Source organism: Amyelois transitella, chromosome 27 (assembly GCF_032362555.1).
Source record: "Amyelois transitella isolate CPQ chromosome 27, ilAmyTran1.1, whole genome shotgun sequence".
NCBI lineage: Eukaryota > Metazoa > Arthropoda > Insecta > Lepidoptera > Pyralidae > Amyelois > Amyelois transitella.
The window spans coordinates 3320373-3343625 of NC_083530.1; the positions used below are offsets into that span (position 1 = coordinate 3320373).

The 23253-nt window shown below is 31.9% G+C and overlaps 1 protein-coding gene across 1 annotated transcript in view; it reads right to left on the reverse strand.

Annotated features, from left to right (window-relative positions):
- Positions 1–9837: 9837 nt before the first annotated feature.
- LOC106140441 (irregular chiasm C-roughest protein) overlaps positions 9838–23253 on the reverse strand; it is a 44573-nt gene continuing 31157 nt past the window's right edge. The window contains exons 11-21 of the mRNA XM_013342036.1: positions 22636–22759; positions 20933–21078; positions 19871–20024; positions 17364–17602; positions 16292–16444; positions 14283–14398; positions 13694–13848; positions 13322–13510; positions 10798–10904; positions 10276–10378; positions 9838–9875 (exon numbers count right to left, since the gene is read on the reverse strand). Of these exons, the coding sequence (XP_013197490.1) occupies positions 9838–9875; positions 10276–10378; positions 10798–10904; positions 13322–13510; positions 13694–13848; positions 14283–14398; positions 16292–16444; positions 17364–17602; positions 19871–20024; positions 20933–21078; positions 22636–22759 (1524 nt within the window). The remainder of the gene's footprint in view (positions 9876–10275; positions 10379–10797; positions 10905–13321; positions 13511–13693; positions 13849–14282; positions 14399–16291; positions 16445–17363; positions 17603–19870; positions 20025–20932; positions 21079–22635; positions 22760–23253) is intronic.

Genomic DNA, 23253 nt, shown 5'->3' on the forward strand with positions numbered 1-23253 from the left:
TCAAATAATTCTTTTTCGCGAAAATACTAAAATAATGTGCAAGTAAGAGAGACCGCTGAGAGAAAGAGAGGGAGGAGAGGCTGATGAGAGAAAGAGAGGGATAATAAAAAAACCGCTTGTACCACTCAATAAAGCGAGCAACATAAAGCACACAGGTCGGTGTGTGTACAGCTTTTTTTTCAGTTTTATACGTCCCAATGTTTGCTGTAAAGCCTTTTTATGCCTAAACGCGGTCGTCGTAAACTTCCTACGTGATATTTTTGACAAGAATCTGTTCGTGAATGAAGCTTTTGCATTTATATTTTGCGCTGAATAATTCTTTCTTTTTACCACCCTACTGTAGAAAAGAAGGGACTTGGAGTTAGTGCTTAGAAACTGATTTTTGATCTTAGCGGACCCCAGATCCGGAGGTGACTATAGTATTTGACGAGTGTAACTGGGAACACGCTAAGAATGAGACAGGAATAAGTTAGTAAGTGAATGAAATGAAGGAATAAAACAGAATAGGTTTATCTTCAAAATTGGATATAAGGTATCACTTATTGACGTCACATCACTTAAATCTAATTACATATATCCACTACCGCTTCCAAAGCGCATGTGTAGAAGAAGCGGCGGAGCAAACTAGACTGCATCATTTTTAACGGACGTTAACTTAGATAAGAAGTTAAGATGCTTAGGTCAGAAGTAAGTTCCTTTGTGCAAAACCTGTTCAATTCGGAACCTTGACTGCACAATTCCGAGAAAATATTTGTACGTTTGAAACGAATAAACTCAAAAACTACTAAACCGATTTTGATGAAATTTGGTTCACTTATAGTAGATAGAACAGACTTTCAGAAACAACATAGGCTTTTTTGAAAATTCCCACGGGAGCGAAGGCAACACACAAGCTAGTAAGTTATATTTTTAGCCGCATACCACGTAAAACTAAGTTTGAACCAAAAGACATACAATTCGGGGAACAACCAATAAATCTCATAACTTAGGAACTTGTCCGATTTATCTCAATTTTGTTCATAATGCCGTCTGTACGTTCAGGTGGGATGTTATCATGACAAATATCATTACAACTGTATCCCTTGCGGGGTTGACAGAGCCAACAGTCATCTGAAGACTGAAAGGCCACGCTCAGCTGTGTGGCCTAATGATGGAATTTAGATTTAAATAGTAACAGGTTGCTAGCCCATTGCCTAAGAGAAGAATATCAAGTTTGCAAGCTAAATGTTGCTCATCAGTCTTTTCAAGACTATTGGCTCTGTCTACCCCGCAAGGGATAAAGACGTGATTTGTGTATGTATGTATATTAAATTTTAAATAATTAACACCTCCTTTCCGACGTATTTCGAAAAACATCGAAATTTCCTTGCATTTTGAAGATTCCAATTTCGCGAAGTTGGTACTGCATACAATTTTTATAACTTTTTAAGCTTTCCTGGGAAAGCCGTTCGGATTCTGCGGCAATGTTATTTGATATTCTATCAATCGTTTGAAATTGAAAGCAATTTGTAGGTGTAAGTTTTAGTTTGTTAAATTTCCAGGTATTGAACAGTCATTGCTTCGGAATTTAAATGTCTAAAAAAGGTAATAGATACACATAATCACGTCTATATCCCTTTCAGGGTAGACAGAGCCAACGGTTTTTAAAAGACCGATAGGCCTCGTTCAGCTGTTTGACTTGACGTGATTGTATTGAGATTTAAATAGTGATTGCTAGCCCCTTCGCCTAAAAGAGGATTTCAAAGTTTATAAGCCTATCCTTTAGTCGCCATTTACGACACCCATGGGGAAAAGATGGGGTAGTGCTATTCTTTTTCTAGTACCTATATTCTGAATTTCTAATCATCAGTATAGATATACAAATGTTTCATCATAATCAATAATAGCGGTTTAATATATTGATTCCGTGTTACTAAGTATTATATATTAATAAAAAGAATCAATTTTGATTTAAAAATCACTAAACCATTTTGCATACTATATTCAGTACAACAGGCCACTAACACATTTTCTTTTTCGCCCCATTGTATCAAAACCCAATATTCTAAATTCGAAAAAGAATTCTCGCATTACTTCAACCCGATAACGTCATTTCGAATATTACGAAAGCAGTATGTTGCGTTGAGACGTATACTTCTGCGAGCAGTGTACTATATGAGCATTTACCCCCACCAGGGCCCGTTTCGCACGTAAAGCTGTTGTCTCACCGTCAACTAAGAAACTTTGCCATATTTTTACTTGACTTTTGAAAAGTAAGAAGGTTTAGTAAATAGGTTTTGATGTTTCTTGTTTTAAACCGCCTTCAAAAAAAGGTGCTATAAACTAATTTTAAAAGCATATTTATACCATTTAACTCAGAAATTGTAGTACAAAGATGATACTTATCTCAATAATAATCTCTTCCAGTAGACCCTTGAGAGGAGAGATGAATATTATCTATGTAAATATTGTGTACATAAATAAAAAAAAAATATCCTAGGTAGTGGAACAAAAGCCTTACTTTCGCATTGTTCCTTAAATTGTCCTTGGCGGCCCGGCCTTTGCAGTTTGCATAATGACATTTAGAGATTGTGAAGTCTTTCAGAGTTCTACAAGTACCTTTAAGCATGAATTTATATGGGTTATTGGGCCTTATAGAATAGGGATGGAGCGTTTTCCTGAATAGTTTCCGTTAAGTCCTAGGTATTGGATTTTTAGTATAATGTAACACAGGGCTAAAGTATATATATATGGTAATCTGTATATTTTGTTGGATGAAATTATAACAATATAAATTAATCATTGTATCTTCAATCTTCTTCCTCCAGGCAAAAGTTTTGGATACATCCAAAGCAATCTGGAAAGGAACCTTCTTTTACTTTAATTTTATAGTAACCGCGGCTCCACCCGCGCGAATTTAGCGCGACTTACAACAAATATAGGTCCACGAAGTTATGTGTATTCAAATACTAACCGATGCTCTTACGGTGTGGGAAAACATGGTGAGGAAACCTGCACATTCAGGCAACTGGGTGTGTAACCATGATCGATCCAATACGGGTTAGCTTGCCCTGCGAAGGTTGCGAAAGTCAGATGGGAGTCGCTTCGTGTAAAGACTTGACTCACTCAGTTTAGAATTCCAGGGATTTAGGCATACCCCGGGCTCCTCTCCAGTGGAGAATGCAACAAGGACTAAAGCCAGGGGGAAGAAGACAAAAGAAAATAGGTCCGCTGGCGCGAATTTAGCGCCACCTGCAAAGGAATTCACTGCTACATGGTTTTTCGCGAGTGCCACATAATCTATAGTTTTTACCGGGAGGAAAGATACTCTATGCTCTTCTCCAAAATATTAATTTTAAATGCGAGTAATTTCAAGAACATCGGTTCAGTAGATAACGCTTGAAGAGAAAACAAACAAACAAATAAAGTAACTTTCACATTTATAAAATAACGTATTTAGGATTGGAATACTTAAAAAGTAAAAGAAAGGTGACAATGAGATAGGTTTCTAAACTTTGGATTCTTCTTTTAGACGATAGGCTCTATCTGAATCTTAATTCTATTATTAAGCCAAACAGCTGAACGTGGCCTGTCAGTCTTTCAAGACTGCTGGCTCGATCTCTCTTCCCCGCAAAAGATATAGACGTGGTCATATCTATGTATGTATGTAAAGCATATAAGAAAAAAATTAATCATAAAACGTTCGTTTTACATTATTTTGACCGAGAATCGAACCTGTAACCTGAAAAGGCAAGAACACAACCACTGGCAACGAATGGACCGTCAAAGATTTCCACGAGCTTCCGCTTTCCAATAATTTCATTGAAAACAGCCACAATCATGAATAAACTTTGATATCAATATTCTGAAGAAAAATCAACATAAACAGAAAAAAGCGTTCGGAACAAAAAGAGCTTCCCACAAAAGCTCCATTAAAAACCGAAGCACATTTATTCAGAGCTTATTCAAAACCGATTCACCTTTACGCAATCGCCTTAATTCATACAAAATTCATAAAACACGAGTGAAAAAGCTTTATTTTAAGCGCTTTTTCCACTTACTCGAGGAGTCGCGAAGTATTGAAATTGACTTGACATTTGGAGATTAGTGATTTGCTAATAAAGAAATATTTTTATCGACAAATGTATGAAAACATAATCTTAAAAGCTCTAACATACATACATATGGTCACGTCTATATCCCTTGCGGGGTAGACAGAGCCATCAGACTTGAAAATACTGAATTGCCTCGTTCAGCTATTGGCCTTAATGATAGAATTGAGATTCAAATAGTAAAGGTTGCTAGCCCATAGCCTAAAAAATAATCCCAAGTTTGTAAGCCTATCCCTTAGTCGCCTTTTACGACATCCATGGGAAAGAGATGGAGTGGTCCACATTCGAAATTTTAATTTTAAAAGCTCTAACATTTGATGATTAAGATATACTGATGAAATCTGAGAGTAACCCATATTAGCCGGTAAACTATTTTCTCTGTCTCTGTATGTATGCATCAATCTTGGAAAGTTGTGGACTGATTTTGTTCCTGTTGGAAATTTTAGAAGGAGGATGTTCTGAGGAAGGTTAATATCTATAAATGCCACCCGTGCGAAACCGTGAGGAATCACTTGTTGAATAAAAAAGGACGCGAAATTAATTTAAAAAAAAGTCATTTTGTACAAAGACATATTCAACCTCAAAAAATGTTTGCAAGCCTCGCCATTTATTCATTCTTTCTCCCTACTGAGTACTGAATTAAGTACTGAGAACCTCTTGTTTAGGCTTGGATAAAAATAATTGTTTTTCCGGTACAATACCTGCAGCTCCGCGGATACACATCTAATACGAACCAAGCTGATCCCCTTCATAAAGTTGGGGCCACGAAACGGGCTGTGCGAGTTATTAGTGACCTTGAAAATTAAAGTACATTATATCGTCCGCTATTTCGCAGCGACTTGTATATGCTCTGAGTTTTTGTGAGTGTAATCTTGATCGTCGATTACTGTATTTCGTGCGTTTTTTGTTCCTTAGGCCTTATTGCCCGACAGGCCTTAATACCCGCGGGTACCTTACATTTAATCATATCTTAACCACACACAGGATAGACTAGACACTGACAGATTCAAGAACGTATCCTATATATATTAATCTTTTTAATTATTCTACGTATTAATCCCAACCAATTTCGGACACAGTCACTAGGAATCCAATCATTAAGAAACGGCGAGAAACACTGAAAGTTAAACATTTTTTTGAAAAAAAAAATTATAAATATTTTTAAGACATTTTTTTTGTATTTTCTGTTAAAACGCTTTTTTCCCGGCCACACGTTAATAGGCGCGATAAACATTTTACGCGCATGCCCGTATAGCAGATGAATCAGAATTGCCTTATCCTGTGCGTCGTAAAAATTCCAATGGCGTAGTTGAAATAATTTCAGTTAGGTGAGAACTCCCGCTCGCTAGACGTTTCACAGATTAACACACAGACGGAATGGAATTTCACCTTAAATACCTATTTGTTCGTCTATATTTTCGTTTTGTTAATGGCGCGATTTGGTTTTGCAAATGGCGTCATGTCATGATTACACTCCGGACATTTTAGTGAAATTAAATAAGTTTTGAAATCGGTGGTAAAAAAATAAGTGCGTTACATAACAGGCAAAGTGTGTGTTTGGCTTTTGTAGCACTTTTAATTTACTTAAAAGTGCTATTAAGCACTTTCCATGCAAGTACTAACTTGTAGTTTTTCTGATAATTTTTGTTAAAAATAAATTATTTTCTTAATTATGTGCATTGTTCTTACTTAATTTTCACTAAATTTAAACTTCCTGACTTAGAACGCCTTATAACATTAAGTCTGGATGGATTGTTGATGCATTAAAGTAAAAATATGTCAGAAATAAATTAATACCACTTGTTAAAAACCTGCAATTCTGTTTGTATTTTTCTTTTACAAATTTATCATTTTATTTAACAACTAGCTGTTGCCCGTGACTTCGTACGCGTGAAATGAATCCCGCGGCAATTCCAGGATAAAAAGCAGCCTATATGTTATTCTGGGTCTTCAGCTACCTACATACCCAATTTCATCGTAATCGGTTTAATATTTTTTGCGTGAAAGAGTAACAAACATCCATACTAACATCCTGATATACAACAAACTTTCGCATTTATAATATTAGTAGGATAATGTATTATTTGCTAACTACTTTCATTAGTTCCACAGTTTAGTTGTTTTAGCTATTGATAGCTTATCAATGATACCTTTGACGTCAGAGGTTGAAATGAAAAAGGGCAATTAAAAATGGTTTACATAGGCCAAAGTTTCATTTTATTATAGAAAAGTATTTTTTACAATTTACTAATTTACAAGTTCAAGTTGTAACTTTCAATTTACAAACACACAAAACAATTTCTATCCTAAAGTCACAAAGTCAAAAGCCTTACAACATTATAAATCCTTAACGATTTCACTCACTTAGTAATAGCGTATTTACAAAAACACTTTAATCTATGTATCACAGAAAAAATAATTATTTCTAGCATAGTTATAGATTTTAACTGGACGTGTTCTAGTTCATTCATCTAAACTATTTTGATTTATATAGGCGTTTGTCAAATGATTTTCGTTTTCAAAAAAAAAGCACACATTAAATATTTTCATTTTTGAATGGATTTTAACTTTGATAATTACGCCAATATGATTGCATTAAAAATTTCATTCGTACATCTAAGTTCAAATCTAATGAACAACTTAATTATGTTCCAGTTTCTACATTTTATAGTAAGTATTTTGTTTATAACCGAAGCTGAAAAACGTCCAGTTAAAATATTGTCACTAAATTTAGGAGGAATAATTGTCATAAACTCTTTCGACACACCCTTTTTGTTAAATAATGGCGTAAGTGTGTAAGCGGTTTTGTCCATTTTCAGCAGGCAAGAATGAAACTGCACCTTAAGTTTTCGATAGGTAAACATTATTAGTTTCATATCCTTCCCATTGAAAATGTTGAGTCAAAATAGCTTATAATAAATTTGACTTGAATTTTTAGTAATTCGAAATTTTAGTAATTAAAATGAAAAAAACAAAATTTTTTATAAGATATAGTTGAATCCACTCCACATTTTCTATTTAACTTATTTATCAAAACATAATTTTTCAAAAAAAGAATAAAATATACAATTATTTAAGGGATGAATTGATAAGTATCATCAATAAACGACTAAATAATAACTTTAATTTATAGGGAATAAAGATTAAAAAAGCAAAAATTATATCAGTATCATTGTCATAAAATTCAAGCTTTCTTATGTTAAGACGGATGAGATGCATCTAAGCGACTATATTTTCTAGGTACATGAAGATTTTCTTCTAGGCCATAAGTGAATAGTGATTTGTATTAAATTTATGATATTAACCTGTATAGAATTAGTGTAAAACAGTTTAATAAAATCTATCCAAAAACGTCAGTAGCCGTAAAGCAAAATTTTAAAATTTTAAAATCATTTTTATGCACACAACTTTAAAAAAAATTGAAAGTAACACAGTTAATATATAATAATAATCACAATAAATTTATTTCAATCTTTCAGTATATAAAAATCATTTTAGAATTATTGACTATAGGTATTTGATATTAAATATTTAAAACGATTTTTCACAGTTTTTTATATAATTAGTCTTATACTAATTACATACACATTCCGCTCGAAATATAAAAAATTAAATCATGATTGAAGATTTCTCGTTATTTTCTTTTTTCAAATGAAAGTGTGTAGGTTAGTCTAATCAGTCTTAGATCGAAATTTTAAAAGAAACTTTATTTTATTGAGCACAACATGAGTAATTGAGTAAGCTGTAATTATGAATTTATAGCAATATCTAAGAAATACATAATAAAAATACAGAAGTGTCAATTCTTAAAAAATGTAAGAACTATCGGAATTAAATTACAAGTCACATCACTAGCGAACAGTTTGAGCAAGCGAGCGCTACAAAATAAATCTCGCTCCGCTCGCTTGCTAGAGTCAGCTAGGGCAGCTTCCCGATTTATTTAATTTTTTTTTTAAATTCGATCAGATGTGTTATTTAAATATTACGGAAATAAAATATAAGTTTCAATGATGGAAAATACAAAGAACTGAAAATTTTAACTAGATAATTCTGCGCTTCTATTTTCTTTTTCTACATATTTCGTGATTTTTTTCTGTGCGTGTTTGCGAATTTAATACAGTATATTGTATTTCGTATTCTAGTTCAACGTTGGTTTACATTTTAATTTATGTATGTACTTTAAAATTTCACGAAATTATAATTGAAATAGTAAATATGTTTTTTCTAATTAAATAACTAAAATGGAAGATCAGTTATAATTGATATTTTTTAATAAGTTAAGTACTAAATGTATTTTAGATATGTATGAGATATGAAGATGGCACAACTTTCGATTACACAAATTAAAGCTTAGATTATAAAATTTCAGAGATAATTTATTAATCTGTCTATTAATAAATTTAAAATTTGGGAATAGGGAAATGCATTGGTAATACCTATAGATTTTTTAATCACGTTAAGTGAATATATTCTTTTGTATAGTTTTAGAAAACAAGTACCTAACTACAAAAACAATTTTGTAAAAAGAATTATGTATTTTACACGAGTCCTCGGTTTGTATTTAAAAATACTACAAATTTCCTTAATCTATTTTTAAATGCTTAAGTAGTCATCAATAAAATTTGAATAATTTCAAAGACGAAAATAATAATGTAGCACACATTAATGGATTTTCTTAATATATCAATAATAAATGTAACTATCTAATTTAAAAATCTTTATATACAAACTTACAATATTGGATAGAGAAAAGGTGACACTTTAAATGATGTTAGTCGCATCAATTGACAAATTATAAAGAAGAAATAAAATTGAGAAGAGTTACATAAAAGAATAAAATATTTAATGAAAAACGATTGAAAACCTCATATTTTAAGATACAATTATAAAAAAAAATTACTAATTTCTTTTGGTTTAATATCTAAATAGCTATAAATTTACCTATATTAATATGTATATTATTATACAATAATTTATTAACAATCAGCTTCAGTCAGTTTGGAATTGACCTCTTGGTTTTCAATTTCGTTACAAAACGTGACTTCGTAAAAAATGAGAACTTAACGGATCCTTATTAACGGATATATGCATTGCCTTATTATAATTTTATTTGTTAAAGGTGTTAATAGGTTTTTTAACTCGTTTGGTATTACGATAAAAAAAGTTTAAGTAAATTATTTATGAAACGAAGTCAACCGGTTTACCTAAGTCTGAAGTTATGTTAATTTTCACACACGCAACGTTTCAACCTTGGCGTTAACTTTTAACGTGTAAAATAGAACCTATTTATATTTTACCTAATTATGCAATACTAAACAGTAGCAACATTTACTTACAAGAAACGATAGCTTTTTAATGTTGTTAATTTTACATTTAGTTATTTATCAAAAAGCGTTAGTACAATCAGAGAAGGTACAAAATTGATTATATTTTTAATTTGACAATAGAGTAAATTGACTGAATTTTCATCTTTGAAAATAAAACACTAAAGCAACACTTAGTTACAAAATAGTAGTTTAAACAAGAAATTAATGATAATATGATATTTAATACCGAAAGCACATAGAAACATATAAGAATAATAGTTTATATAAATTCACAACACATTTGTTCTTAAAAGTCACACCTTGTTCATGATATTTCGAAAACACTTCACAGTTTTCTCACTAAAATGTTTAAATTCACTGGTAAAATCCCTAATTTGTAGGATCCTAAAATATTTTTACACGGAATTCATTAATTTTAGTTAAACGTGGGTCGCTAAGGGCGGCTGATGGCCATTACCTAGAAAAATAAAACAGACTGTTAGTATTAAGTGTTAAATTTAAGCTACAATGATTCATTTTCATTACTTTTTAATCAATAATAATGTACATATTTGATAATCAACAATATTTGTTAAAAAAAACATTCTACTCATTTATTATTTAATAGGTTTCGCCAGCAGTTACACCAAGGTTAAATTAAAGTTTTCATTATGTCCACTCCCGTAGGAATTGTCCCCTCATATCTTTTTTCAAAGACCAACAAAGTTGGTTGAGTGGTATAACGGTAAAGAGCTGACAAGGAAACTTACTTACACATTGTTTTTTTAATCCTTACTTGTAAGAATCTACTGTCAAAAAAAAAAGAAAGTCGAAATTATCAAAAATTCAGTCTAACTGCTGTCAAATTCAAATCTTACCTTTCTTTGTAACCGTAGCATTACTAATGGTTCTAGTGGATGGCGCTAATATATAATGAGCACTAGGTGATTGGGGAGTTCCAGACGATGTGGCAACACCGACCTGTTAAACAAATAATTTGATTGAAGCTTATTACTATTCAGTTATAGTTACAACTACCTTTCTAAAGATACTTTAGATATTATTGATAAAAATTTAGAAATGGGAAAAAAACAGTTGTTCTCAAAAGACAAATTATTTGAATCATTATCGATATAACATCAGCATTATCATGAACACTTAATGCCATATTGAGGAAAAGTAAAACATTTTTATTATCTGTGATATTTTTAATTTTTTTTTGTGTATTAAAGATTATACTAAAAAGAATTTCTTCGTTTTAGTATTATCCAGTTTCTCCATATTAGTGGAGATCCCGAGAAATCCTCTATTAATACTCCTTTTATAACGAAGTACTTTTTTGATAAATTTTCAACTAATTTCGGCTGTTAGTTGTTCGCTGTAAAATAAAATGTACATACCGCAGGCTGCGTGCTGTCTGTCGACATAGTTGACGTAGTAATTGGACTTGTAGTACAAAGAGGAGAAGCAAGGCTCGTTGGTGATGTGATGGAATGTGATGAGTTACCTTGAGAAGAAATTCATGTAACATTAAAAAATACAAGATAGTAGAAGCAAATAAATTTTTATTGTTTTAAAAATAACAATTTGTTTGGTAACAAACGACTTGCATTTATATTATAATATTTTTGTTTTTGTACTTTAGTACTATAAAAAATATTCAAAGCTTTTTGAAACTTGCGACTAAGGGATAGGCTTAGGCTATTTTTTTTTGAGTGATGGGTTAGCAACCTGTCACTATATTATTTTCATTTCTATCATTAAGCCAAATAGCTTAACGTGGCTTTTCAGTCTTTTCAAGACTGTTGGCTCTATCTACCCCGCAAGGTATATAGACGTGACCATAATTATGTATGTGTATGTTGTGAAACTTGCGTAAATGACAGAAATATCCTAAAACACGTAAATGAATCGTCAACAAAGTAAATGAAAGAAAAATAATAATAATAATCAAAGTTAACCCTTTAGTTCGCAACAAGAATTGTATTAAAAATTGTTATATTTTTTTAATTATTTGATTTAGTAATGTAATATACTAAGTCTAAAAAATATTTAAAAAATTTAATTATATGTATTTTTTTAATAAATGGATGTTTAAAATACGTAACATTACGAAGTGGCCAGCATTTAAGAGTTCAAAAATACCGTTATGTATTTTTAACAATGCGAAAGCTACAGGAAAATAAAAATAAAATTTCTATTGAGTTTTTTTAAACATTTATTATTATTATATCTTCAAAAATATAGAATGGTTTAATGGAACTCTTTTAAAAACTGTCATGAACCTAAAAATATTATTGATCATGAATTTTTTTTAAAACAGTTGCATTTCTTCTCAAAACATAATCTCAAATAACATTTAGAACATTATAACAGTTGTCATGCCATTCTTACAAAATTTGCTTTTGCCTGGAGTTGCTATGAAGTCAGGCATGTGACCCACGTGGTCACGGCGAATCGTATCAGAAGGCCTCGGTCCCGTCGGTTTTTGATTTTTTTTACCTACCAGATACTTCTGCCCTGACAAATATTTTAAAACCCCACTTCTTTGCTTTTTTGCTCTGGTTCCTTTATAGGGCACCATCATTTCAACACTGTACCAATGTTCTTCTTAAATTTTAAGACAGGTTTGACGTATTACTTCAAAAATCGGCCGAACTTTGAAATAATGATCATCATTTGGTCGGGTATTGTCGACAAAGTGTAAAAATTTACGTATCTGTTCGTAACGCTTTCAACTCAAATTGAAATTGATATTTTTTAGAAATTTTTGAACGGCATATAAATTTGTGTTTTCTATAATAATTTTTATAACATCTTCATTAAAGAAATCGAAAAAGTATTCAGATGGCAACTTTGATTCAGAGCCAAATTTAATAAAAGTTATTTCGTCCAAAATTGCAGGTTATTTAAATCTGCCGCCTTCCCATTCAAAATTCAAGGGTTGTTTTAATGAATGCTGTCTTTTTTTTTATAAAGTAGGTTCGTAAAGGTCTCTTTCTTGAACGAGTGATCTTGGGTACACTTGAAGCTTCAGGAGTTGGTGGAACGGACAAGACAGATGATATTGATTGAATGGCAGGCAAATCTTGTGGTAAATTATGTGATGCGAGAACTTCGGAAATAGACGGAGTGGATGGTATCACGTCTTCAGGCAAAAGCGTATCATCATGTGACTCGTCTATAATATTCAGACGCTCCAAAGACGAATCTAGAGAGGGAAGTGCAGAACTATAAACAGTTTCGTCTTTTACTATGTCTTTGTCACCGTTTGATATACTGCTATCACTAGAAGAAGCATTACGTGGAGGGATGAGGACCAGAATCTTCTTCACACGCTCTAAGCGCAACTTATGCTAGAACAAAATCAAGCCACCATTCATGCAAACACCCTCCAACACCATGGTTATTTAAAATAAAAAAGCCTAAATATATTGCTCATCATTTCGCAATGTTAGTTATTGTTAACATTCGTAACTTCGCCTCAATCACCGTTAGCTTCGCAATGTTCATTATAGCTAACATTCCACTTTTACATGTTATAGAAAACACAAAATGATTTTGTTAGTAATATTTTGTACTAATAATTGTAGAATGCAAACATAAAAACATATTTAATGTAAAATATAACGAAAAATCATGCTTTTAATTAAACAAAAATTATATTTTTTACCTTGTGCGCGGGAGCAGTTCGTGGTCGGGACGCTATTTTGTACCTCAATTTCAAAATGTACAACTAAATAACGTTTTATATTTTGCTATGGGTGGGTAGTGATGTCTTTAACTAACTTATCGAAAAAACCGCTGTAGAATCGATATTGTTTTGAAGGTAGAATTTTCGAAATGTGTGTGTTATGTATATCTAACGTTGCGAATTAAAGGGTTAAGAATTAATAATTGATGTTATTTCATACTAAAACATACCAGAAGGTAACACCACAGAAGTTCTAACAGATGAATACGGAGGCGGCGCAGGAGTCGACGCAGGTTTTGCAGTATTTACAGTATTAGCGAAACCTAACCCCCCTCCTGTCCTTAAGTGCGGGTTTCCATAAGTAGCGGCGTATCTGACATCCACGCCGTGTATTAATCCACCATTGGGAATTCTGTTCACTCCTGCAATAAGTTCACTATCTTATAACTGAGCACTTAAAACAGTACATATAAAAGTTTGTAAAATTATTTATAAATTTTACAATAGTCTTTATTCGCAATTTTTGTTTAATAAATTTTTTAAAATCTAATTACCGAACATTTAATAAATATTTATTTAATGTCAACATGATTGAAACTTACCCTCCGGGTTTGGTAGCCCTATACTATTTAAAGCGCTGGAACTGTCCTGTCTTTTGCCGGACCTCTGCAAGGAGTTATTTTGGGACCCACTGTTTGGATTGAACTGTACAGTTGAAGGTGTATCTATGCTTCTTGGTAAGCTACCATTGACAGACCTATTGAATTTAATATATATTTCAATATTACATACATTTTCTAAAACACTAAGGATAATACTACGTATAAAAGTGTTGTATTAAGCTTCTCAATGAATAGCTTCAATAAGTAAAACAAATATGATCACTTAATTAGTAGTACTTTAATTTAGCTTAACTTTAACACAAGTTATATGATAGATAAATAACGATATGCCTAAAAGCTATTAGAATTTAGCAATCGAATATTTTTAATGTGCCTATTGAAAAATAAAAAGTGATTATTTATTTATATATTTATTTTAACTTAAAAATACAAATGTAGGTATATCACAATTGGCGGATGCTAAAAGCATTATGTAGGTACCAGTCAACCATTAGGCCCTTTTTTTAAAATATATCACTGCTTAAATATTCACGTGTTTAGATGATAAATTAAAATGAAAATTTCTTACCGATTTGGCGTCATTTTATCACCACCAAGTGTAGGTGACGTCACTCGTAGCGATCCAGGAGTGTAATCGTGGGCATAATGAACATACGTTTGGTAACCATTACCATATCCATTTACCTGTCAAATAAATAAGGTGTTAATAAATGAGTCAAAAGGGCATTCAATTGGATGACTAAATTGCCAAGAACGAAGATTAAGTTTCAATCCATTGTAGTATCATACTTATATTATGAAGTATTTGTTGTTTATTATAAACTCAATAAGTATCAGATCTTTTTTTAAGAATTTGTAAGTTTAAGTATTTTCTTTTTAAGGTATTTTAAGGGAGAGGCTTATAAATTTTTCTTTTAGGCGATGGGCTAGCAATTGTTTTGAATCTCATTTCTATAATTAAGCTTAACCGCTAAACGTGGCCTTATATCATATAAGTCTTTCAAGACTGCTAGCTCTGACCACCCGACAAGGGGTATGGACGTGATTATATGAATGAATGAATGATTATTAATGTTTTGATTGAGGAAACTCGCTGAGATTTGTCTTTAAGACGTTATTAAACCAGAAAAAAATTTGAATTAGCAACATTGTTTTAAAATTTATGTAAAACTATAGAGCAAATTAGTAAAACTCAGTAAAATTAGATACCTATTAAATTTTATAAATCTTCTGGATTTTATAAGCCATTCATTTAAATCATATCCCAAACAAAATGAAACCAAAAAACATATTTATTTTAAGAAACATTTTTAAACTTGAAAAACTTTTGTACCTATTTAGTGAACAATTCATTGTTTTGAAGGAAATAACTCTCTAAATTATACAACCTTAACAAATTTATATTTGTATGTTTTTAGAAAGCAACCAATAGCAAAAGCAGAAAGTTAAAAAGTTGCAAATTGGAAAAAAATACCCTTTGAAGTCTGTATTCAATGAAACTCCTTCGAAGTTCTTTTAACAGAAAGTTTTTGATATTTATAAACACAAAAGAGGAAATATTTTATCCTTGTTAGTATTTGTGTTTAGGTAAATAATTTTCCATGAAGCCTCATGCTATTTCTGTTATGCTAATAAGTAACGCCCACATGACATTCTGGTTAAAAAAAAATGTACTTTTTAACGGACATATGCTCATAAAAAGATGAAATGAAGTTAAAAAAATAACGTAAAAAGATGAATTGAAATGAAAATGAAACAAAGTATTTAATTTAAAATTTACTGATAACTTCTAACGTGGAAATTTTCTAATTTTCTACAGCAAAAAAATATTGTATAATTTGGTGAATAATCCAGCTGAATTAAACAATTGAGTACAGTTACGTAATTATCTGAAAGTAAGTATTGGAGATGTGACAAATCAAGAGTAATTAACTTCTAATCGCGACAACAATGTGACTGAATTAGATTAGACATAGCTTAGAAATCCAATCTTAAGTTATGCTTCACTGGATAACAAAAGCCTTTTCGTGATTCCCATGGAGCGTGGAGTGTCTTTTAAAGCTCATATTGTGAGGGAAATACAGTCTGTATTTTGAAGTAGAATTACATATACATTTGCGATCGCATTTATTTATTAGAGACTCAGAGGACGAGTGATATTCGACTAGAGAAACAAGTAGCGTAATGAGTACGTAGATTTACAACCTAGAATCCCATCACAGTTTCAAACTAATAATTAATTTCAATTTATATTTAGGGTTTTGACTCCAACGTTCTGTTCATGTTCGTCAAAAATGGTTTCCATGAAAAAATATCAGAAAAATCACAAAGGGCAAAAGTGTCTATGTCATTTAAAATTTTGCCCGAAATTTTTCATCCGTGAGAAATTTCAGAAAAACAAAAAATTGTCCGCCTGGAAATAGTTAAATCTTTCTATCAAATCCGATCAAAACGAATATTATATCAGGTATCTGTTTGAAAACAAAATGTCTAGTTAAATTAAGCTTAAAGGCCTTTTTGAACCCTCCACTGTAGCACTTGGGAGCCCAGGGTGCGTTAATTGCGATCGGGCATTACCTTATAACAGTCAGCGTAGGCGGGATCAGTGTAGTCGTTGCTATATCTGTAAGGATAGTTTTGAGCCACGCCGAGAGGAGCGCCTACCGCCGGCACTGTTCCTAGTTTGGCGTTGGAGCAGAGAGTGCTATCTGAACCGGTGTTGGAGTAGTCCTGGAAAGAGTAATGATTTTAGAAACCAAATTCAATGAGAAAAATATTAAGTGGGAATCAGAAAGAAATATTTAATAAATTAAGTTTGGTGTTAGTGGTCCAAATTCAACTAGAATTAGATTGGATGAATTCTAATGTGAGTCTATAGGATATTAGATTTAGTTTTATAATCAAATTCCAATTTCCGTTATTTCTTCAAGTTTTATTTATTTAGTCAACCTTTTTAAAAATGCCACATTATGTATTTCTAAAACACATTGAAGTAACCATTTCATTTCTAAATCAGTAACTATTTCAGTAGCATTTACAGTAAACGAACGGCTTTTAAACAACAACGGTACAAATCAGGTTATTCGTTATTGAAATATAAACAAATAATAAGAAAAGATTCTTTTTGATAGACATAACTAAGACGAAATACAATAATAAATAAAATAATATTGTTCTAATAACACTTAGCAACGAATACCAAAGTTATTGGAACATTCAATTCTAGGAATCATTTATATTATGTCTAACAGGGGAAAATAAGTCCATTAAAAGGAATTCTGTTAAACGTTTTTATTATACACTTTCACCAAAAAATACTAATAAACATTTTGACATTCACGTTAAAACTTGTTAGCGTTAAAATTAAATCAAATAAAATGTATTAGCCCATATTTTGACCTGCTTCTTCAGTTTCCACTGCATGATCCTAACCTTCTTTCACATCATTCTGGTTAAAATCCGCATAATACCTTCCACTACGATCTTAGAATAGGTGAGATAATTACGGGGCTTAGGGGATTAGGTCATGGTTACACATTATACACTATTCAAAATAAATAAATGACAATATCATACCCTAGGCATCATACAATAAGCTTTATCGGTAAAGAGAAGTACATATAAACAAAATATAAGTATAAATACTTACAATTTCACAACTCCCATTCGCTTGTCTCAGTTCGAGTTTCAAATCACTTATGTTCGAATTCCTATCGTTATCTTTGAACAATTCCTCGGCTGTAACAGTCACGTCTGGTTTCTCAGTCACTTGCGTCTGCTTGTTCTTCCTCTGCTTCCTCTGACATAGTATCACTAACATTATCAGAGCCGCCACCATAATGGTTCCAGATGTCACTCCGAATAGAATCAAAAGGAGCGGGAACGTTTCTGGAATAAATGTTACCATTCAGTGATGGATTTATACTAAATAATACTTGCACAAGAAATATTTGACATTTTTCTCTCACAGATTTAAAAAAAAAAATTACACAGACTTTTATGAATAGTTTAGGTATTTTTTTATGCTCGTCTACCTGATATTAAGCATCCGTATTAAATATTTTGTTGCAATATTTTTGGTCTTTTAGTTGTTTTTCGTGCTATCTGCGTGATTTGTTAATGATTACAAATTATTGAGTAAGACCATCTATTCTATTATCGAAAAATATATTTTTTCTGATCATTTTTATTTTTTGTCAAATTTTCTTTAAATAATAAAATGTCGCGATCGAAATAAAATTTAGCCTTACCTTTAAAATAAGAAACATCCATAATTTACAAAATCTATGATGAAAAAAGAAGAACTTTTCTGATTGTCCTGGGTCTTGGACGTTTATCTTGATAAGTATTTATCATAAAATTTTATATAGTTGAGTTAGTATCTCGTAAAACAAGTCTCGAACTTACTTCGAGGCTAAATCAATCTGTGTAATTTGTCCCGTATAAGTATGTATGTAAATTGAAGAATTCCACTACACAAAATAAGATGCTTCTAAAATCACAGCGAACCAAATGATAGATGCACACTTACGAGCAAGGCATAAAGTTAAAACGGCGATACGTCCGCGATAATACGTGGTCGTTTGGACCGTAATGGGGATCGACACCATTCAGGATAACGGTCATATCCCGCAATGTTTATGGAGGATGGAATTTTGTAAAAATATTTCGTAGTATCGGAACGCTGGGGAAGAATATTACTGATGATTTTGTTCAAGTTTAAATTAATGTTTAATTAATTAATTTACATACATACATATCGTCACGTCTATATCCCTTGCGGGGTAGACAAAGCCTACAGTCTTGAAAAGACTGAATGGCCACGTTCAGCTATTTGGCTTAACGATAGAATTGAGATACTACTAGTGACAGGTTGCTAGCCCATCGCCTAAAAAAGAATCCCAAGTTTGTAAGCCTATCCCTTAGTCGCTTTTTACGACATCCATGGGAAAGAGATGGAGTGGTCATATTCTTTTTTGTATTGGTTTAATTAATTTAGTTTGGGTATAATATAATAACTTAGACTGTTATCCATTAAATGTAAAGTCGAAGAATTTAGATGGATCCAATAGGTGTACATTATAATTAAGATCAGTTAGTTTTGCATGTAAGCTAAGCTTATCTTGTAGGTAAGTATGATCTTTAGACTATTAACTATGAATGTATATTACTATGTATGCCCAAGGTGATCTTGTTAAGAACCTATTATAATAATTTATTGTTGCATTTGACCTTCAATTTAAGCATGAAGTATGGTTTCTTTGAAATGTATTTGTAACTTTTAATTGACACACGTAGAATAACGAGACAAAATTTGCACGAAACCTTAAATTCTATTTCCGCTCAAGAATGAATAGGACGAAACTTCTAGAAATATCAACACCTTCAGCAAACACTAATTTATTTCTATCATTAACTAGAGACATCTCATTTCAAGCATACGTTTACTGAGTTCATATATGATTTTGAGATGGTTCAATTTCAAATATATCGTTTCTCATAAACATCGTGTTGGCAAATATAATCATTACGAACGGCTTCATCAAACATGTTTTCAGCTTTGAAGGGAGTCTTTTGATCTAGGAATGTTTGTATGTTTACTGTTATTTATATTATGTCTCGTATTTTTTTCAATTCGACTAAGTATATGTTTCCTATGATTGTTTGCATGTATATTATTATAACATCAATATTATTACTTTTTATCCTCCAAGAAATGAGATCCGTATTCTTTTTCATTCTTCTTATTTAAACTGAATAATAGATCAAAAGCAACCTTACTTAGATAACTACCAAGAAAATACCTCTGTGTAAGTTTTCCTTTCATCATTATTACATTTTTTGTGTTCTTGAACAGAATATTATTTTTGCCCCTAATATAATTTAGACTGCCACTTTAAAAACGATGAGAGATCAATTTTGGAGTTACAAAACGTGTACTTAAAGCTGTCTGCTGTTTCAATAAGACTTTGGTAAAATCGATTAAAAGATAAATAAACGCTTAAAAATGAAAGAATGAAAAAGCAAAAAAAATTAAAATTCCTACAAAGCATAAATATATAGGTAAAAATATTATGTTTTTATCATATAACTAACATACAATCGTTAAGTTCATATTCCGTAACACTAGTCACAAATCTTTATAAATAAACTTACTGTTAGCCTTCAACAGGATCTCCATAGAATCACTTCCGAAGTCATTGGATACGTTACACTTGTATCTCCCGAAGTGTCTCGATTGGCTCTCCCGTATAATCAGAGTGGAGTTGACCACACCCCCCGCTTGTAGGTCCTCGAGGAAAGCGTAGTCCTGGGTAATTGAGTAATTGGGTTAGTTTGTATTGGGATCGAGCAGGGAAAGGATATGACCACACATTTTGAATCAAGATCTGATAAATACTTATATTAGTTCTGTGCAATAAATATACTACAAACATACAAACAAACCAACAGAGAAAAGATTTGTTTACTTTGCTTCTTTTTCTTTGTAAGCTCAAAACACTTAGACCGAATTAGAAGGTATATTGAGTAATTGGGTTAGTTTGTATTGGGATCGAGCAGGGAAAGGATATGACCACACATTTTGAATCAAGATCTGATAAATACTTATATTAGTTCTGTGCAATAAATATACTACAAACATACAAACAAACCAACAGAAAAAGATTTGTTACTTTGCTTCTTTTTCTTTGTAAGCTCAAAACACTTAGACCGAATTGGAAGGTATTTGGCACAGAGACAAAAATCTTTTAAGACAGGTAACAAAGGCTCCGTTTTTCTCCTAAAAAGCTAGTAACAAGTACATTATAAACAACTAAATTGAATCAAAAATATAATAATTTATGAAACAGTCATTTCTTCATTTGTTCTACGTCTCCTTTTAGTCATTCTCTCTATTTTTCTCTCTCTTTAGTTACTTCTGACAAACCCAATCAAAGACTACTTAATTCGTCACAAAAATATAACGCAAAATAAATGGAAAAAAACATATTTCAGTCTCCTACTGCCAATTGCATGGATTATTCTTCTTCTTAAATTTAAGAGTTAACTCTTATCGGTGGAGTTAAGTGGAGCGTCCTCTATTCATTACTTTTCTCCGTTAATGTTTTTATTTGTTGGTATGTTATAACGTTTACTATTAGCTTTATTATCATGATTTCTAACAATACAAAAATATTTGAAAAGTTATCACAGTTTTTTATCAATTAAACATTTTACCTGATCGTGTATAGTATCAATTTCTCTTCCTTCGAAAGTCCAGACGATGCTATCTATCCTGGGTATGGAGAAGGCTGCACATTCAATGTTCACTGTATCCCCTTGGGTGCCAAACTGTGTGTTGTTAGACAGTATTTTTGGTGGACCTAAAAAGTATAATACCAGTTATAAATTAACATACATAAATATATATATAAATAAATATATACGGGACAAATTATACAGATTGAGTTGGCCTCGAAGTAAGTTCGAGATTTGTGTTGCGAGATACTAACTAAACGATACTATATTTTATTATAAATACATATATAGATAAACATCCAAGATCCAGGCCAATCAGAAAAAGTTCTTTTCTCAACATGCCCTATAGGTTTGCTAAATCAAATATTATCGCTAAAATACCTAAAGTTTCATTTCAAACGATATTATGCCAATAGTATTCCATGCAAATAGTTAAAGACAAATATTAAATACAAACGCATATAGTAGGTTGGCGGAACACACATCATCATAACTTTGGTTATATTACGTACCAAAGCAGCAGTTGAGAATATTATTTTACCGAAACAAAATTTCATGAAGTACCAAACGAAATTCAAACAATTCCAATAAAATACTGTCAAATTAAAATCAAATAAATAATTCCTTAGTGACATGATAACCCTTCATTTGCCTTACTCATTTGGCAGTTTGATTTGGACCTTATTGTGACAACGATAGGCATTGAATTGTGAAAAATTGTTTCCGCTTTTTAAGTGTCTGCCCTTGGGAATATCGATTTAATGGGCTTTCAGAACAAGGTTATTAGATACCTTTTTGTTGAATTGGGTCGCTCCTTAACAGTTTACATACGGTGTGTTGTTGAATTTACGAACCCATCCCATATCTAACCCATGGATGCCGTATAAGGTGACTAAGGGAAAGGCTTATAAAGCCCATCGTCTAAAACAAGGATCCCAAGTTTATAAGCCTATTCTCAAGTCGCCTTTAACATAACATCCATGGGAAAGAGATGGAGTGGCCCTATCCTTTTTCTTTTTCTTTGAACTTTATTACTATAACTTTGAATTACCATAACTCGTAATGACGCAAGTAGGATACAGTTAACTCCGACATGATGTTTGCTATATTAGCACGGTTATAAAGTGTTTCTTTATGTAAACAGATAATAATAATTATTCAATTATTCGCAACAATTTTCGTCGATTTTAACAGCAGCTTCCGTATTACTCTTACTTTGTGTTTTAATATACATACATACACAAAATCACGTCTCTTTCCCGGAGGGGTAGGCAGAGACTACCTCTTTCCACTTGCCACGATCTCTGCATACTTCCTTCGCTTCATCCACATTCATAACTCCCTTCATGCAAGCTCGGCGGTTTCGGGTACTTTTGACCTGACCCTTTACCAGGATGTCCTTAATTTGATCAAGATACGTTCGTTTAGGTCTTCCAACTCCAACCTTTCCCTCCACACTCTCCTTGTATATCTGCTTAGTCAGCCTGCTTTCATTCATCCTCTCCACATGACCGAACTATCTCAACATACCCTTTTCTATTCCTGTAACTACAGCTTCTTTCACATCACAACATTCCCTTATCACGCTGTTCCTTATCCGGTCACTCAATTTCACACCCATCATACTCCTTAACGCTCTCAATATACCTAACACTTATTTATATTTATTCATCTTTCCTTACCTTTTATAAATACCGAAGCCTCTGCCTGAATGACTGGGTATCCCTGAACGAATGCTTTGCACAAGTATCGTCCAGATGTGTGAGTGTCAGCTGTTAGAGTTAGGTTCATTGTTTTGCCGATACGCTGAAACAAAATCATCAAATTAGAGAAATTAATTTATTATCCTCCAGATTGGATCCCTTTTAAATGGACAGGAGATGAATAGAGTAATTTTATTTTCACAATTGGATACAAGGTATCACTCTTATTGACGTCACATAACTTTAATCTTATTATATCTACAACCGCTTCCAAAGCGCATGTTAAGAAGAAGTACGCGATAGGCTAGCAACTTGTCACTATTTGAATCTCAATTCTATCATTATTCCAAACAGCTGAACGTGGCCTATCAGTTTCTTGATGACTGTTGGCTCTGTCTACCCCGCAAGGGACATAGACTTGATTATAAGTTATGTGATAAACTAATGACATTGTTATATAAAGGCCAATATTACCACTACGTTTTAAAAGAAAATATTATAATGTATACCGAAGTCTAAAAATTGAAACATTACTCATAAATCTTACTCAAAAGAAACAAAAACAATTTGGGAAACTTCCACATAACGCTTTAAGAA